The sequence below is a fragment of the Epinephelus fuscoguttatus genome, linkage group LG2, assembly GCF_011397635.1.
Source record: "Epinephelus fuscoguttatus linkage group LG2, E.fuscoguttatus.final_Chr_v1".
In the NCBI taxonomy this organism is placed as follows: Eukaryota; Metazoa; Chordata; class Actinopteri; order Perciformes; family Serranidae; genus Epinephelus; species Epinephelus fuscoguttatus.
The window spans coordinates 44,904,366-44,921,673 of NC_064753.1; the positions used below are offsets into that span (position 1 = coordinate 44,904,366).

The following is a 17,308-nucleotide window of genomic DNA, read 5'->3' on the forward strand; positions in this document are numbered from 1 at the left end:
TTACTGCTCCATTGCAACCCATAAACGCAAATACCATGCAGCTTTATTCATAATAAGTCATAAATTTTAAAGAGTGCTATTTCATAAGAACTTGCGCATCTAGTCTGAACATGCTACAGTATCTGTTGGTTTGAAAGATCCCTATCTGGAATGGTCTGCAATTGCTCCATCGAGCCACTCCTCCTCACAGCTTGGCTTTGTTTTCTTGTTGAAAAGACTCTAATTCCTATTGCGTGTGGGAAAAGATAACTGAGAGTACTCTGTGGAAGTTCCCATTTTTGACCAATCTTTAGCATGGCAGATGTTGGTGAGGGTCTGTCTCTCGTCAGAGGGCTCATCATAGTAAGATTCAAGTGTCATTATATTCTCCAACTGGACTGGTGGCACAAACACAGGATGAATAGGGTTGTAGAAAAGGAGCTGAAGCAGGCCCACGATCTTTAATCCTAGTAAGATATTTTCGACCCCTTCAACGAGCTGCTGTGTGTACAAGGCTGATTTTTAAAGGGAAAGTTCTGATTTTTTGAAGTGGGGTTGCATTATTCATAGTTTGTGTATTACATACAATAGATGTCAGTCGGCATGCCCCGAGGTGGAGAAACAGGCTGGAGTTTGTCACAGAAGCTAAGCAATGTAGTGCAGTGGATGGGGTTCTGCAACAACACATATTTTAGCCACCCAATCAAGTCCCACCTAAAAAAAACAGTACTTTTAAGAGCTACATTGAGAATATTTTCACTGCTTTACCTTTCCATCAGATAGCCTGTTTCGACAAAGAAACTGTCAACAGCCCCAGTTCCCAATCTGTGCTCTCGTCAAAGGTACCAGACTCCATTGAAAGAAATAGTCATTTTAGCTTGCTGAACTGCTGGTCCACATCTGCTTTGAGTGGTTAATTGGTTTGCGTTTTTGTGTGACTTTGATGAATCCAAATGCTTTAAAATAAAATTAAGTCACACAATCACACAAACTAACTGATCAAGGCAGCGGTAGACCAGCAGCTCCAAAGTTCAGCAATGTTAAATTGCGTTTTTTCTTAATGGAGTCTGGCTCTGAAGAGAACAATAAAACAACGTCACTTTCCCATTGGAAATCACTGTCTGACATTCAGGGGTTCAAATAAACAGAATAAATTTGTGCTCTAGAGAAAGGATCAGCACTCAGTGAATAACCTCCTAAGCCCTATGATAAGCTATTATGGCAAGGCTTAACTAAGTTTAAGTTTTAAGTTTAAGTTTATTTACTTTATTAATCCCCCGAGGAGAAATTCAATGTTTTCACTGTTGCTTGTCAATTACACACAGGTCCGAAAGACACACGCATGCACAAACAGGACCTATACATGCACAAAGTGGAGAGATGTCAGAGTGAGGGGGCTGCCCTTGGTGAGGCGCCCCGAGCGGTTGGGGGGTTCGGTGCCTTGCTCAAGGGACACCTCGGCAGTGCCCAGGAGGTGAACTGGCACCTCTCCAGCCACCAGTCCACGCTCCATATTTTGGTCCGGACAGGGACTCGAACAGGCGACCCTCCGGTTCCCAACCCAAGTCCCTATGGACTGAGCTACTGCCGCCCCTTAAAAAATGATACCAAAGCAATTGGTCTGCCTATCGCTCCGGCTTTACCAATGAGAGTTTGCGGCAGGTCTTCTGACGCACCCAAACATTGGTTTCAGTCTTTCAACTATACAGACCAGTGAGCAGTGATAACTAACACATCATCGGGTGGGAACCTCTTTTCACCAGTGTTTCGTCTAGTTGGTCCAACGACACCTCCAGGAGGCTAGACAGTGATCTCTGGTGTCCCAGAGACACTCCCCTAATGCCAGGTCTCACTGCTCCCCACACCAACCCAACAACCTCCGTTACCTTACTTACACATGGCTTTCTCAGCCCAAACAGCACGGCCACCTTCAACAAACCCAGGCTCCGTTTATGTGAGCTCCAGGTAGTGACCGTGCCGATACTACCTTTCCTAGCACATTCACCATAGGCTACTCTATGTCACATGTTACATAGCATAACTTCAATATAAGAAAGTTAAAGGAGATAGAGATAGATAAACTCACAGGCTTTCTCAGGTAAAGCAGTTAAAATGTCTTAAATATAGCGTACACTTAAACTGACACTGATTGTTTTAGGTGGCTGAAATACATTTTGTCGCTGACTGCAGGGATATGTTGCCTAACTTCCATGTTGGACTCCAGTTTGACATCTACTGTATATAATATACTGTCTATGGATAAGTGCCCCACAGAACCCCACTTCCAAAAAAACCTGAACTATCTCATTAGTGCTGTCTGAAACGTAGTTCAACTTGAATTGCTGTTTTCTAACTATTGGTGTTTTGGTACACAGATTTGGTACGGATAGTCCTGGTTCTCAGAAAATGATGCTAATGACTTTGGTGATCTACTTACTTTTCATCGAGAGCTATTATTGGGTTGACCTTTGTTGTTCATATGTGGTAACTATTGGATACAATGCTATAAAATGTGGGACAGACATTCATTATAAAGAGAGGGTACTAAATGTAAATGGAAGAAAGAGACTTTTAAAAATAACAGCAGCAACAGCAGTCTACAAGGAATTACTGGAAGCTTTTAATACAATGTGCAAATCTCCTGTCTGGTTCTTACAAAATTTGAAAAACAAAAAATTCAAACAAATTGAAATGAGCATTTTAAAGTGGCAAAAATACACATGAAATCTAACACAGACAACAGTGTCTGGTTGATCGACCTAGCAGTCAACCAGTAAAAGAAAAATGCAATCAATCAATCAGGAATAAAACATGGTCTCAGGATTATTGTCATCTTAATGTGACAAGATAAGATCTTGTACTTTGTTAAAGTTCCTCAAGGAGTAAAAACATGTTGTCTCTTTAGAGAAAGTGAAGTAAAAGTAAATTTCAGAAAGAAATCATAAAACATTCAAGACCACAATTTTTACATTAAACATTGTTAAACCATGACAAGATTCTTCAAAAAAAAAAGTTAAAGTTCATTTGACTATTGACGCAGACTATCCAGCACGTTTATGAGCCATTTTACAGATTTTTATTGTGGGTCTAATGTATTTGCAACAAATTAGACGTGTTGCATCAATTTAAATAGGCCCATCCCAAGTATCATGCAGCCTTAAACCTGTGGAGCACAATCAACCTCAAACTAAACAAGAGCAACACCCTTTAAGCTGCCGGCCATGTTCTTGTTCAAGTTTTGCCCTGTCAGGTTTTGTCTGCGATGTCACAAACAGGTGTAAATAAATCCAGCCCAGCCTGATCAGGGAAGGAGCCTTCTGTGTATTGGACTCCTTCAACACCTAAACAGGTATCACCGTGGAGACACAAACATTGGGTGTGTCTCAAACTGATATCCAGATCATTAAATCGTACAGGAAATCAGCTACTGTGTTTTCCTGGGTGTGACAAAATGCAGCAAATTAAACCCAGAACAAAATGTTCAGCATTTGTCGAATCAGTTGTTAAGGCAGTGAGAAAACAGAGCGCCACATGTACTCTACCCACAGCCTGGTAAACAATGTTACAACATAGAAATACCTCACATAGTTAGACGGGATTTTGTTAGTCTTGCAACATTTATTATGACGAATTCAAATCTTGGTTTTAATGGTATCACACACGATTTAACATTTCACAGTACAAATATGTTTCCTTTCTCTAGGACACCTGCGTACAACTCTTCTGAATCCACACTATGTACTGCTGTTTGATTACCAACTAAACCTGCCACCTGCACTCCAGTTTAACTGACTTCCCTCACCTTGCTGCTGCTGTGCAAGATGAGACAAGCTGGGAGGTTAAAATGCTGCGCAGCCAAAGCAGAGTAAACACAAGTGCAGCTTGTACAAATAATACTGGTTAACTTTGATGTAGTGGTGACAGTTTGCAAGGCATGATAATAATGTTATCTGCCATGCTAACTCACTATAGCATACTGATATTGATTAAAGTTATTATGTGAAGCCGTGTTGTCCATGTTGTGACAGTTCCACCTAATGAACTCCCTGGGAAGCCAAACATAAGTATTTATACAGATGAACCACTTTTCTTTGGTTTTTTTTTGTTTTTTGTTTTTACAGGCTCAACAGTAACATTGACATTTTTTTTGTAGATCATTGACTCAGCAGTGTCTTAGTGTTCGTTTAATCTGTAACTTAATCAGCGCCCCGACATCTAATTCACAGTACTAGGCAAGGCAAGGCAGCTTTATTTGCATAGCATGTTTCATACACGAGGGCAATTCAAAGTGCTTTACAGGGCAATACAATATGAAAGATAATTAAAGATGCAGATACTATAATTCACCATCTACTGCCCTTTGGAACTAATTTCAGACAAACCCGCTGATCTCTTTTCCTGAAGAAAGGTGGTAAGGATGAGGAGAAGCTTACTATTTTCTACAGTTTTTGGGTGTCACAGCGAGCTGGTGACCAGTGGCAGTGCCAGGTCGAACCTGTGTAATGGCAGCAACAGAAAGTTTCCTGATCCACTGGGGGAACGGGGTCTGGTCCCCTGGAGCTGGGGTTTGCACTGGCTAAATACAGGCTGCTATGGTTGCTGACTAGAGCTTAGATCAGGCCCAAAAAAATCCAACCTGACCCCACCCAAGCCCATGAATGTTCTGTCTGAGCCTGGCCTGGCCCGTCCCTTTAACTGTAACTTGCAAGCCCGAACCCGGTTTAAACCCAACATTTTTTTTAAGGATACGAACGTGGACATTGAAGGCTGACTCTCGTCTTTCTTTCCATGACAAGCCTTCGTCATGTGCTTCTTAAGTGTCGAGGTCCCCGTCTTTTTGTTGTCATTTACCAGCATCGCACTGCGCTTGGTACACTCGACAAAGCCGACAGACACGTTGTCACCGTCGACAACTCACTTGAGCCTAGGTACTATTATGAGGAGCCCGACCCATCTGAGCCCGAGGATAGTGGCGGGGTCGGACCGGGTCCGGGTCGAGTTTGGGCTCGGGCAGAGAATTTAAGCTCTATTGCTGTCAGGGGGCTTGTCTCTGGAGCAGCTGTCCGCTCTCATCTCTGCAAGGTGGTCTGTAGCGGTGGGGAGTGAGGCGGAGGACATTCAAGGCTGATTCAAGGCTCTAGCTAACATTAGCTGCATAAACGTAAACTTGAAGCTGCAGCTAGGAACCTTTAGCTCCGGTAGGCAAAAGGTTAAACAAATGGCAACATCCTATTGCCATCTCTGAAATGTTTTGTTGATACTGACAGCTGTTTTGTTTTGTTTATTGTCAGACACTCTTTTAGACCGGTGGTTCCCAACTGGTCCAGCCACAGGGTCCAGATTTCTCCTCAGTCATGAGTTTAAGGTCCACACAGTTTAATATATTCGGTGTCATACTTGTGTTTGGCCATCTCCTCAAGCTAGTTTGCTGTCTCTGTCAAGTAGCTGTCAGTTATTCACTCACTCTACAGCAGGAAATGACAATTCAAAATGAAAGCGCTGTGCTGGAAATTCACTGTACTTCAAAATTAAGTGGGTTTTTTACAAACTTGACACGTTTGCGAGTCACTTGTGAGCCATTCATTCCATTGTGGACCCACAACCCAACTTTGGACCATGACCCACCAGTTGGGAACCACTGTTTTAGACTCTCTTTTTGAGAACTTTGTTTTCCTGTTTTGGGTTGCTTTGCAGTGTAGGCAGTCGCTGCCACTGCTGGAATGGTAAACATCTTTGCAGGATTCTAAGTCACTGATCGAAGGGACATACACACTCACCTGCATTCATAGGACATCCAATAGGAACACCCTCTGTTTAAACTGCCCTGTGATTGGCCAAAGTCTCCTATCACAGGCTAGATTTTGTAAATCCTGAGAACAGAGCCAAGAGGAGGTGCAGAATTCTAGTTTTCTCTCAGTCCACTTGAATTTCAATATGCTTAAAGTTTATAATGAGATCTCAAAATGAAACTGCCTACCACAGCTTTAACTGTGTGAACAAATAAAGACTAATTACATCTGTGATTAGTAATAAATATATGGATTACACTGAGTAATCATGTAGAAGCTCATGGTGTCATCTCTGAAACTGAAGAATACATATATTCAGGATGATCTGGTGAACAATGAAGGATAAACTTTCCAAACTTTGAGTGACTATAACATTTCCTTTTCAGCTGAAACACCACTGTATCTCCCTCCCTGTTTGAATTTATAAACTCTTTTCACATTTCACTGATATGGCTAAAATTGGAAAGTCATCAAGCAATAAACAGTACTTTGAGGTGGCAACAATCACCGCTATCATGTGTTTTTATGAATCTGATGCAGAAATGTGAAAACTGAAGCGGATATTTGTCCACGGCAGAATAGAGGTGATAAAGGCTGACTAGCTCCTCTTGATTATTCATGGTGGTAATAGATGTGAGAGCTGCAGAGAGAGAGAGCTGGGATTTTGGAGACGGGAACAATGGTGGCTGCCATGAAACATGAGATAACAGCGAGGTGGAGGGAGTGAGGGAGGGAGTCTTTTACAATGGCTTCTAATTGGCCTGCACATGCCCAGTAGACCTGCCCTGAAAAGACCCTGTGTTCTGCTGCTTCACAGAGAAAATCCTGTGTCGTGTTTTAGGGTTTGAAAATCTGGAGATGGATGTGTGTGTGTTTTTTAATACCTGAGAAAAAAATATGAACACTAAAGTCGAGCCTCTTAAATTCTCCTAAGGTGTGAGGCATTTGGCCAGAAATGCTTGTGTTCAGACCATGTTTTTGAAATTCAGGCTGTTTTACTTTTCAAGATTTAAATGCACTTGTAATTCTGAAGAAAAACCTCACACCTGGGGCCAAGTGTTCACAGCGTTATACCGAGGGTTGCTTTTGAAAAATGAAAAATGTTCAACCAAAGTGAAATACTGCTCAGAGTCCAAATATCTCAAAATGTAAAGGAAAAGCTCACACCAAAATGAGAATTCAGTCATTATTGATTCACCCCCGCGTTAGCTGAAAAGCCATTGAAGTTTGCAGGATGATGAAAGACATAGCCAGTTAGCTTTCAGACTTAAATCTCAGCCTTGTCCCTGAACGACTGGCATTATTTTACTGCCCCAAAAATCCTGGCTACAATGAAAAATAGCATGTTTTCCTAAAACCCAAGTATTTAAAGAGCAGTTTTCTGCAAGGGATGATACGACATTATATCTTTTTAATGATGTTGTCATCCCCACATTGTTCCTCAACCTCCCCTCTTAAAATGACGTGATGACCCTCTTCTCTCTAGACAACCTGCGCACTCATGAGACTATAAGAATAATTTGAATACTGAATCATTACACCAGTGTCTAGCCAGTGAAAGCTGACTCTTTCACGCTCATGAATCCAAGATTTGGGCTTGAGCCTTGAGGTTATTCCTGTTATGCATCATCGCTAATATATTGTAACTTCCCGTTCTCTACAGTAACAGAGTTGAGCCTTTTCTGGGTGTGGAGTACAAGACTGGACAGGCACACACCCACACACGCTGAGTAATTCATGACAACTGTCTTGATCACATGAATGTGCCAGATAGCCCGAGGCGTGAGCTCTGCTGTGACGCATTCATTTCCGTCAAATACCAATCACAACAGTCGTTAGATACAATACACACTGCCTGTAGGGACGATGACAGTGAGCTGAGTTTGTGGCAAAAGTTTGAAATTTGCATTTAGAAATTTTAGAATGACACCAAGAATGGAGATTCTTGTTTTGTTGCAACCCATCTGTTGTGACGTGGGGATTGTGAAATATAAACTTACAAGGAAACACTGATAAGCATTGTTTTGTGCTTTTCCTGAACCACATGTCATTTATCATGTCACTAAGTGAGAACTTGAATTGTTTCCAGGGTATTTCCCCCAACTGTCAGATATCAGATTCATGAATGCTGTTTCACACGGTGTGCAGAGTGGTGTCACTATGTTTCCTGTAGTTAAACTGTTGGTTGAACTTTATGGTGCTGTCCAGCACTCATTACTTCAGCTGAAACTTGTTCTCAGTGCAGACAAGACTAAGCTTATGCTGTTCTCTAATTCTAGGAAGAGGCCACAAATTATCCCCTCAGTGACCACTCTCGAGGGAAATGAAATAGAGGTGGTTCACGAATATAAATACCTGGGTGTTTTGATTGATGCCTCCCTCACTTTCAAGCCGCATATAGAGAAATTAGTGAAGAAGCTGAGGATAAAATTGGGTTTTTACTTTCAAAATAAGCTATGTTTTTCTTTTAATGCAAAAAAGCGACTTGTTGCTGCTACCTTTTTACCAGTGTTGGATTATGAAGATCTTTTATATATGAATGCGTCTGCTAAATGTCTTCATATGGTTGACACTGTCTACCATGCTTCTCTGAGGTTTATTACTAATTGTAAACCATTGACACACCACTGTGAGTTATACTCTCGGGTTGGATGGGCTGCTCTGGCCACCCGAAGGCTCAGTCATTGGTATACTTTTATATATAAGGCATTACTTGGTCTACTGCCTTCCTACATTTGTTCCTTAATTGGGGCGGCAGTAGCTCAGTCCATAGGGACTTGGGTTGGGTCCCTGTCCGGACCAAAATATGGAGCGTGGACTGGTGGCTGGAGAGGTGCCAGTTCACCTCCTGGGCACTGCCGAGGTGTCCCTGAGCAAGGCACTGAACCCCCCAACCGCTCAGAGCGCCTTTCATGGGCAGCCCACTCTGACATCTCTCCACTTAGTGCATGTATAGGTCCTGTTTGTGCATGTGTGTGTTCGGACCTGTGTGTAATTGACAAACAGAGTGAAAAATTGAATTTCCCCTCAGGGGGATTAATAAAGTATATAACAAAAAATAAATGAATAAAAAAATTGCACAGAGAAGTGCTGGTCCTTACTCCTTTCGTTCGCAAGACTACTTATTGCTTTCTGTTCCATATGCCCGTACTGAATTGGGTAAAAAGGCTTTTGTCTACTCTGCACCTTCAGCATGGAATATGTTGCAAAATGACTGGAAACTAACAGGGTTAATTTCTTTGAGCGCCTTTAAATCCAAACTAAGAATACTTGAGGCCGACTCCACTACATGTACTTGTTTTTCATAATCTGCTTGTAAATTCAGTACTATCTGTTTGTGTTTTATCTGTGTAATTTGTAACTGTGCTTCATACTTGCTGCTGCCTATCTTGGCCAGGTCTCCCTTGAAAAAGAGGTTGTTAATCTCAGTGGGATCTTCCTGGTTAAATAAAGGTTAATAAATAAATAAATAATAAATAAATAAAATGATATAGCAACGTGGGGGATTGTTGATGGTCTGTTGCATCTGTTTGTTCATATTTTATGTAAGACCTGTGCTCTCTATCTTACAAAGACTTGCTATCCTCAACCATCTTAATTGCACATCAAGGCAATGTAATTGCATTCTTAGATTTACAGGAATGTGGCAATTTCTTTTTCCTTTTTTTCGTTTCTGTTTTTTAAATTTGATGTTTTTGAGTACTTTCGAACTTAGATAAGAACATTGTTTCATATAAAAAATAATTTTACTTAACTAGTTTTCTTATTTGAATGTTTGTTTCTATCTCTGTGTCTCTCTTTATATATTTCTCTGTGCATGTTGTCTTTGTTCCTATATGTCTTTTAGTTCTCTTACATGTATGTATGTATGTATGTGTGTGTGTAAGTGCATATATGTGTATATATTTGCATCTACTACTGACTGTAATGAAAAGGTCAAGTATATCTGTTCTGTTTCTTACGTGCATGTATGTCATTTCTTATTTTCTTGCTCAAACAGTTGCTGCCGGTTTTGGTGTATTAGACATTAAGCAGTCAGATATTGAAAACTATCAGTGTATTTAATTTCTTAAAGTTTAAATCCATGTCTCCTTCCACTTTTGTTAGTTCCACTGTTTTCCCACTGGCAACATGTATCTAAGGAGCCACAGAAAAAGATGACTATACATTTAGCCTTTTCTGGTACTTCGTACTGTCATTTTTTGTTGTGTTGTTGTTAACACCTGGCTGCCATGTATTGACTCATGGCCTTGATGAACATTAAAGTGCAGCAAACATAAGATTTAGGTACATCAGTGGCGTTTGTAGTCATTTTATTTGGTATTACGCAGAACTAAAGGAGGAAATGTGATCATGCAGTAACTGATGCCATCGTTCCTGCAGTTCATGTGCTTCCAGCAACAAGTATCTAAAAACAAATTAACTTCCCGAAAAACTAGATTTTTTTCCCCCTGACTGTTTGTGTGTCGTGCCTGAGGAAGAGAGTCAAAAGCGTGAGAAAGTGAGGAGGAGGGTGTGCTCACAGGTGTGCCAGCCCTCTCCTGTGTGTGTGTGTTTGTCTGTCACCAGACATTGTTGTACTGATGTAACACCTACCTGCTGCTGTGTATAAAAGGCAAGGCATGATTCATCCACTTCGTTATTAGTTTAGTGTGCCAAATAGTTCCTGTTCACTAAGAGTCTACTTCAGTCCATGGGTGCGTCACAAGTTTCTGATATGAAGATGAGGAATCTTCTTTTCGGGCTTATTTTTGGACTTCTTGCTGTTGTCCACTCAACACCTGTTGATAGTAAGTGAAAGTTTTTTTATTATTTTGTCAGTCTTTCACAGTGTCTCTCTCTTAAACACTTAAACCAACACTATTTTAGCTTAGTATCAGTATGATTTTATTAGATATGTGATTTTGTCTTTGAGGATTTCACTATGGAATTAAGACCCAAATCTAGGCAGATTTTTTTCTGGTTATATCCTCATGTAAGATATTCACAGGTGGTATATCCACTCAATGAACTTCTTTGGCAAAATGACATTCTTCACCTCAGGAGAGGCCATAGTTATGGGTTTTACAGTCTGACAAATACAGCAATTCTTCTACACAGACCTCTGAAATTTCAATAATTCCCATGGTGTCCCTTTTCTTACCCCGTGAGTCAGCACTCCACTCCTTACCTAAGATGCTCTTTATGTTTCAGGTCTAACTCCTTCTGTAAGAATTCCAGAGTAGTATTTCATTATCGCTGCACAGGTTTCACTGGCACCTTCAGATTACACACAGAGATCTTTGTACAGTGTTCTGAGCTACTCCAGGAGGTGCGTTAATGCGTGTGTCTTGAGTAAGGTGAAACCAAAGATTGGCAAAGAGGTGTTACACAAGTCCGGGCAACTTGGTAACCTCATAGGGAACATCGGAGCTGAACGTGAGAGATGGAAAGTGGAGATGTGTGATTTGATTCTTAGGCTGTTTCATTAAATCATCAATGAATTCACATTTTCTTTCTTTCTTTTTTCTAACTCTATTAAGATTTTTTAAGGCAATAGATTGTTGCTTATTATAGTCAGGCATGGGAGAAATATATGGATCATTTACTTAGGTAAAGGTTTTAATAACACAATGTAAAAATACTCCATCACAAGTACAAATCAAGTGTTTAAGATACTATTTAAGAAAAGTACAAAAGTATGATAAAAAATATATTTATAGTATCACAAGTCTGGTGCCCACTCTGGTGCCCCAGGCTCAATTCCAACCCATGGTCCTTTGCTGCATGTCGTTCCCATTTTTCTCCTCCTTTCACACTGTATCTGTCCCATCAAATAAAGGCAAAAAATCTCCCCAAAAAATAGCTTAAAGTATCAAAAGTTAAAGTATATATTCCACTGATGGAGTCGCTGATAATATAATACATTATATAATTAGATTTTTAATACTTTTGTAGCAGTAAGTAGCATATTTCTGTTGCTGGTCGAGCTGTAGCTTGTCTTCGTACTTTATACAATTAGCTTAGGCCAGAGGTTCCCAAGAGGAAGTCGTGCCCCTTCAAGAGGTCGCAAGATAAACCTGAGGGGTTATGAAGTGATTAATGGGGCTTAAAGAAGAAAAGTTCTGCCACACACATTTTGTAATTATTTATCCTCTAATCTTTGCCTTTTTAAAATATGAAATACTGATGTAGTGGAGTAGAAGAATAAAGCAGCATACAATAGAAATACTTAAGTAACCTGATAATTGTAGCCTACTTAATTACAATACTTGAGCAAATCCTAAATATTAAATACTTTATTTCCACTACTCATTATGGTAATATGCTCTGAAATATTAAAAACACAACAGTGCCAATGAGCAAAAAGGAAGAATATTTGCATTAATTATACATTTCCTTATTTTGTCCTCCTGCTCGCACCAAAACTCTGACAATGGCTTCCTTCCAAAGAAAACAGAGAAACAGAACAGTCATGGTTTACTCTGTTGCAATGGGTGTGTCCAAAGAGTGGTATGCTCTTGTTGAACTGATGCTTTGATGAGCCTGCCTCTCTTTTGTTAACCCACTCAGACGATTAGTCACTCAGGTTAATCATTACTGTCCCTCACCACACCTCATCAAAGAAGAACATAACGCAGGTTTATACAAGAATTTGGGGCGAAGCACATAAGCCCTGTGTGGCAATTTTGTAATACATGAATAGGGCTTGGTAACTTTCCTTTCTGCTCATGTCAGGGCTGGTAGTCAAACACTTAAGGTGACCTGTGGAATTTTCTGTCTCTCCTTGTCCTAGCTGTGACCCAGATCCCCGCCAAAGCTGAGGATGACTTCCTGAGAGAGGCTGTGACGGACGGCTTCCTCGTCGAACACCCTTTTACCCCCTCACGCACAACGGAATCACCCAAAAGAAACACAACCGTTCAAGCATCCCAGCAGCCGTCCACTGACTCCAAACAGGATGACATGATTGAGGGCAGTGGGAATGACTTCGAGTCCACGACCTCCATTTTCCACAAGTTTGCAAGTACAACTCCGCATGTGTCACACGCTCAGAGCTCCACCTCCACAGTGTTGCTAGGGAACACTGACAGCTCCAGTTCACATTCATCCACCACCCAAAGCCTTCAGTCCACCACTACGTCTACATTAGGGCCAAATGAAGCCCAGCCAAACGTCACCCCCGACCACATCTCGCATTCTCAAACTACTGACCCCGCTGTCTCCAGCTTTGGTTTCCTGAGCACCCACAGCTCTGAATCAGGGTCTGGGGATGGAGGGATGCTTGGCCATCATTCCAGTACAACCACAAGTATGACCTCTAGCTCCAGCACAGAAACTAGCGCTGCATCATCAAGCTCCACTGCTGCTTCTGTCACACCTAAGACTCCAGTAATGTTTGCAGGAAATGAAGGATCAGGATCAGGCGAAGGATCGGGATCAGGAATGTACAGCACTACAGTGTCAACCACTACTGAAATGCCAGAAATGTTCATTTTCAAAAAGAATGCACGAAGTGGATTAGGTGAAAAACCAGGGTCACCCGCCACTGAAAAGGGAGAAATTTCAACAATGCCTGAAGCTCCAGTCGGCGATAAAGGTAAATATCCTGTTCCTTTTTCAATAGTTATGCCTACAATCACTATCACAATGTCTTTATTTATTGCCTGTTGAAGATATCTAACCTGTGTTTTTCTGTCTTTAGTTATACAACCCAACCCAACCACAGAACCCACGAACAAAGGACACACTACACCAGGTGAGTCCAAAAATACACTGCTTTTAATAAACCAGATTTTTGCATTTTTAAACATGAAAGTCCATTTTATTAACTCCAGCTCTCCCATATCTCCAGGTTGGATCATCATCCTTGGTTTTATCGTTGGTCTTGCAGCACTGATAATGCTCTGCGTTGCCATCGCCACCAGAGACAAGTAAGACTTTATAATCAGGGGAAAAAATCCCCCAAACAATATTTTTGTCTTTCATTTTTCTGAGCGTATAATTAAATTCTTACTGGTTCTTTGTGCGCAGGTGGAATGGACCAAGCAAGGCATCCAAGCTTGTGAGCAAAACTAACTCCTCAAACCAGCAGAGGGGGCTAGAGATGGAGACATTCCTGCACAAAGACCAGCCCAGGGAGAACGGAAAGGCGTCAGAGTACACAGTCATCCCCCTGGATGAGCTTCCAGAGAAATGTTCATCACACTGAGGTTCAGAAACGGATCCTCTGGAGGCGTGAGACTCATCACAGAACCACAAGAACGTATTTAAAGCAGATGAATTTGATCAGAGGAGCAAAACTATTTGGGCTGTTGAGCAAAAGGTTTCTGTGGACTCTTACAGCTCTGAGCCAAGTCTGACCCAGAATCTTGATATTCCTGCTGACTCTCAAAAACTCTAATATCTTTAATCTGAAATTACATCAATATTTTGGTTGATGCATTTATTGTCATATCATCTCTTGCATTAACTGTAAAATATAAAACTGGTCGGGTATCATCCACAAATGCCATTTATTTCAAAACAAAGACGTTACAGTGTTTTATTTTTTGTACATATTTAATGTTTAAAGTTTTTTTTATAATGGATGCAAGAAAATGATTCAGCGTCCAGTCTAAAGTGTCTTTGTTGTATTATTATATTATTTTAAATCTCCTTGTAATAATATTATTGATGACTTGTGTTGTAACTTATATTAAGCTGCTCTGTTGTTACCCCCACATTCATTAAAGAAGCTCTGAGTGCTGAACAGTGCTCAGCCCACTAACTTATTAGCCAACCTACACAGCCCTTCGGCTGTTGTAACAGGCGCTCAGTGTTTGTTCATATTCTGGATCACACCCGACCACATCTGAGAAAAAAAAAACACACAACTGCAGCTCATCAATAACCGTTTATTTTGTTTCCATTAATATTTACACACAAGTATTAAAACATTTACACACTTTCAGTCCATTTGCCTGACAAATGGTGTTTGTGCTCTGTTATAGTTTATTTAGTATGAGTGCATTCAATCCTGCTTGCATTTAGTCAGTCACAGTCAGAAGACGTTTTGCATTACAGTGAATGTCAGACACAAGGAAAATGTTGAACACATTATTGGACCAACGTGTGCATAGAATCAAAAAGAAAGATAGAAAATATAGGTTTTATGATCTAAATATTATACAGTTTCACATGTTCATAGAAAACACTTGCTACACTAGGCCAGTAGGCTACCAACATATTCTTATTTAGATCAAGGCCCAATAACAAATGGAATAGATGGAAAAGTGATACAGTGAATTAATAAATAATGGGTTCTTGACATAAATCAGGGAATGATAATTTTTACTGAGGAAAACTCTCTTTAATTTCGGAGGAATGTGGCGCTTGAGCCAAACACCGGATGGCTGGCAGAGGTGTCACAGCGTGTAGACGTGCTGTAGCTGCTAACACCAATATTCAACATGCCCAAAACTGCCTTAATGTGCCCATAAGCCTTAAATAATCAATAACAACATTCACTCATTACACAGGTGAGAGATATTGGGCTTTCTTCCCTGGAAAACATTTGGAGCTCAGGTATCTCTTTAAAAAACAGATAAATTGAATGCTTTCTTTGTAAATAAATAACCCTAAGTTCACAAACTTTCGAGACAACTAGTCGCCTATATATGTAAAATTAAAGGTCCAGTGTGTAGGATTTAGGGGAATATAATGGCAGAAATGGCATATCATATATTAATTATGTTTTCTTTGGTGTATAATCACCTACAAATAGGAATCGCTGTGTTTTTGTTACCTTAGAATGAGCTGTTTATATCTAAATAGGGAGCACGTACTCACTCAAAACTGCTTTATTTTGTAATTTTACAGGTTAAAATCTCTGGAGCCATTTGTTTGGGAGAGGAGGAGACCTCTGCTGATAACTCAGCTCAGGGTAAAAACTTCCTAAACGTCTGGATCTTAGGTTATCAGAGAAAAAAAGGGCGAGCACATATTAGCAGTTGCTGGGCCAGCAGCCCATCTCGAACACGCCAAACACCATTGAAGAAACACTGATTTGTAACGTGAACCTGCATTATTGTGTAATTTTACCAGTTTCAAATCCGGGTCTGTTTGCTTTAGAGACAGGTGGACTTCTGTGGATAATTCGGCTCACTCATCGGAAATCAATCTAGAGCAGAAATACGATAAGTACCAATTTAGTTGACAGAAACCATATGTGAGCACATGTGCAGGTGCTGGGCATATAAGCCTTCTGCGACATGCCAAACAGGGTAGGAGAAACATTGATTTATAACACAAATTTGCCTTATTCAGTGTTTACCAGTTTCAGTTACCTGGTCTGTTTGTTTTGGAGAGTAAAGCCTGATTTATGGTCCTGCGTTGACTCAATGACGTCGCTACGTTGTTGCCGTGGCGCCGTCGTGAACCCTTCGAACTTCTCCGTCACTCCGTTTCATCGCAGTGCAATTCACCGCCAGAGCGGTAGGAGGTTGCGTTCCTTTCCTGAGTGGTTGTCGTAGTCTCTAGTTGATTCTTTGTTTAGCTTCCGGCTTTTCCGGTCACAGAGAAATGAACGTGGAGCATGGACAGATGGCTCCGGCCGTATCCGTATCCGTATTGAACGTTGAGCATAATGGCATATATATAATGAGCCTTAATACTGCAACATCTACATAGCAACAGAAGATGTTTAAAGATGGCGGGGATGGCGCAATCTGGAAATACGGAACCGGAAATGCGTTGCTACCAAGCAAACCAATCACAGCCCTGCCGGTCTGCGCTGGGTCTGCATCGCCTCAACGTGTAGTTACATTTTTGGGGAGGTGCACGTCAGGCTACGCCGGGGGCTACGGCGAGCCTTCTGCATAGCCCCATACCCTACAATGTAGTGACGTCGTTGTTTCAACGCAGGACCATAAATCAGGCTTAAGAGACCTCTGCAGATAATTCAGCTCCTGTTAAAGACCTCCTGAACAATGAACACTGAAGGAATTCTAGCAGGAAAAAGTTTCAACTAGCTGCAATCTGCAATCCTCACCACTAGATGCCACTAACTCCCCCTAAATCTCACACACTGGACCTTTTACATTGCACTAAGAGTGTAACATATATATAGTTATAGTCTTATAGAAACCATTAGCATAGCAAAAACAATTCTGATAGATGACATAAAATGTCAAATTCTATATACATTTGATTTATACACTAAAGAGAGTATATACACAAAGTGCAAGGAGGCACTTTAAACATGATTATATAAGCCATCGCTTATATGAAAAGAGAAATAAATAATCCCATTTTTACCTTGGTTTGAACAGGGATGCTACAAGGAGTTAAACTCAAAAACATGTACACATGCAGCCGACATCCAGTGACCTTGTTGTTACGGCTTCAGATTTACGCGGGTGCTGGAGGCAGAATTTCATGTGTATTTGCTAAACAGATGTGATCACAGCCAGTTAACTTTACATGCTATTACAAGCCAGTTATTCACATTTTTAAGAAATGCTGTATAGTGCAAAATCTAAGTGATAGCTTGTGAGGAAGGCCCAGCTGCCCTCGCTCTG

General features: G+C 40.9%; 2 protein-coding genes across 2 annotated transcripts in view; one reads left to right on the top strand and one right to left on the bottom strand.

The window, feature by feature from the left end:
- The window catches only part of LOC125879898 (APAF1 interacting protein), a 36,519-nt gene extending 26,135 nt beyond the window's left edge, over positions 1–10,384 (bottom strand). Inside the window, exon 1 of the mRNA XM_049562069.1 lies at positions 10,365–10,384. The gene's annotated coding sequence lies outside the window, so the exon portion shown is untranslated. The remainder of the gene's footprint in view (positions 1–10,364) is intronic.
- Positions 10,385–10,399: 15 nt separating this feature from the next.
- On the top strand, positions 10,400–14,517 carry LOC125879777 (uncharacterized). Its single transcript, XM_049561852.1, has 5 exons — positions 10,400–10,558; positions 12,544–13,347; positions 13,453–13,506; positions 13,603–13,681; positions 13,782–14,517. The coding sequence occupies exons 1-5, from the start codon at positions 10,462–10,464 to the stop codon at positions 13,957–13,959; spliced, it is 1,212 nt and encodes a 403-aa protein (XP_049417809.1). The 5' UTR covers positions 10,400–10,461; the 3' UTR covers positions 13,960–14,517.
- The last annotated feature ends 2,791 nt before the right edge of the window (positions 14,518–17,308 follow it).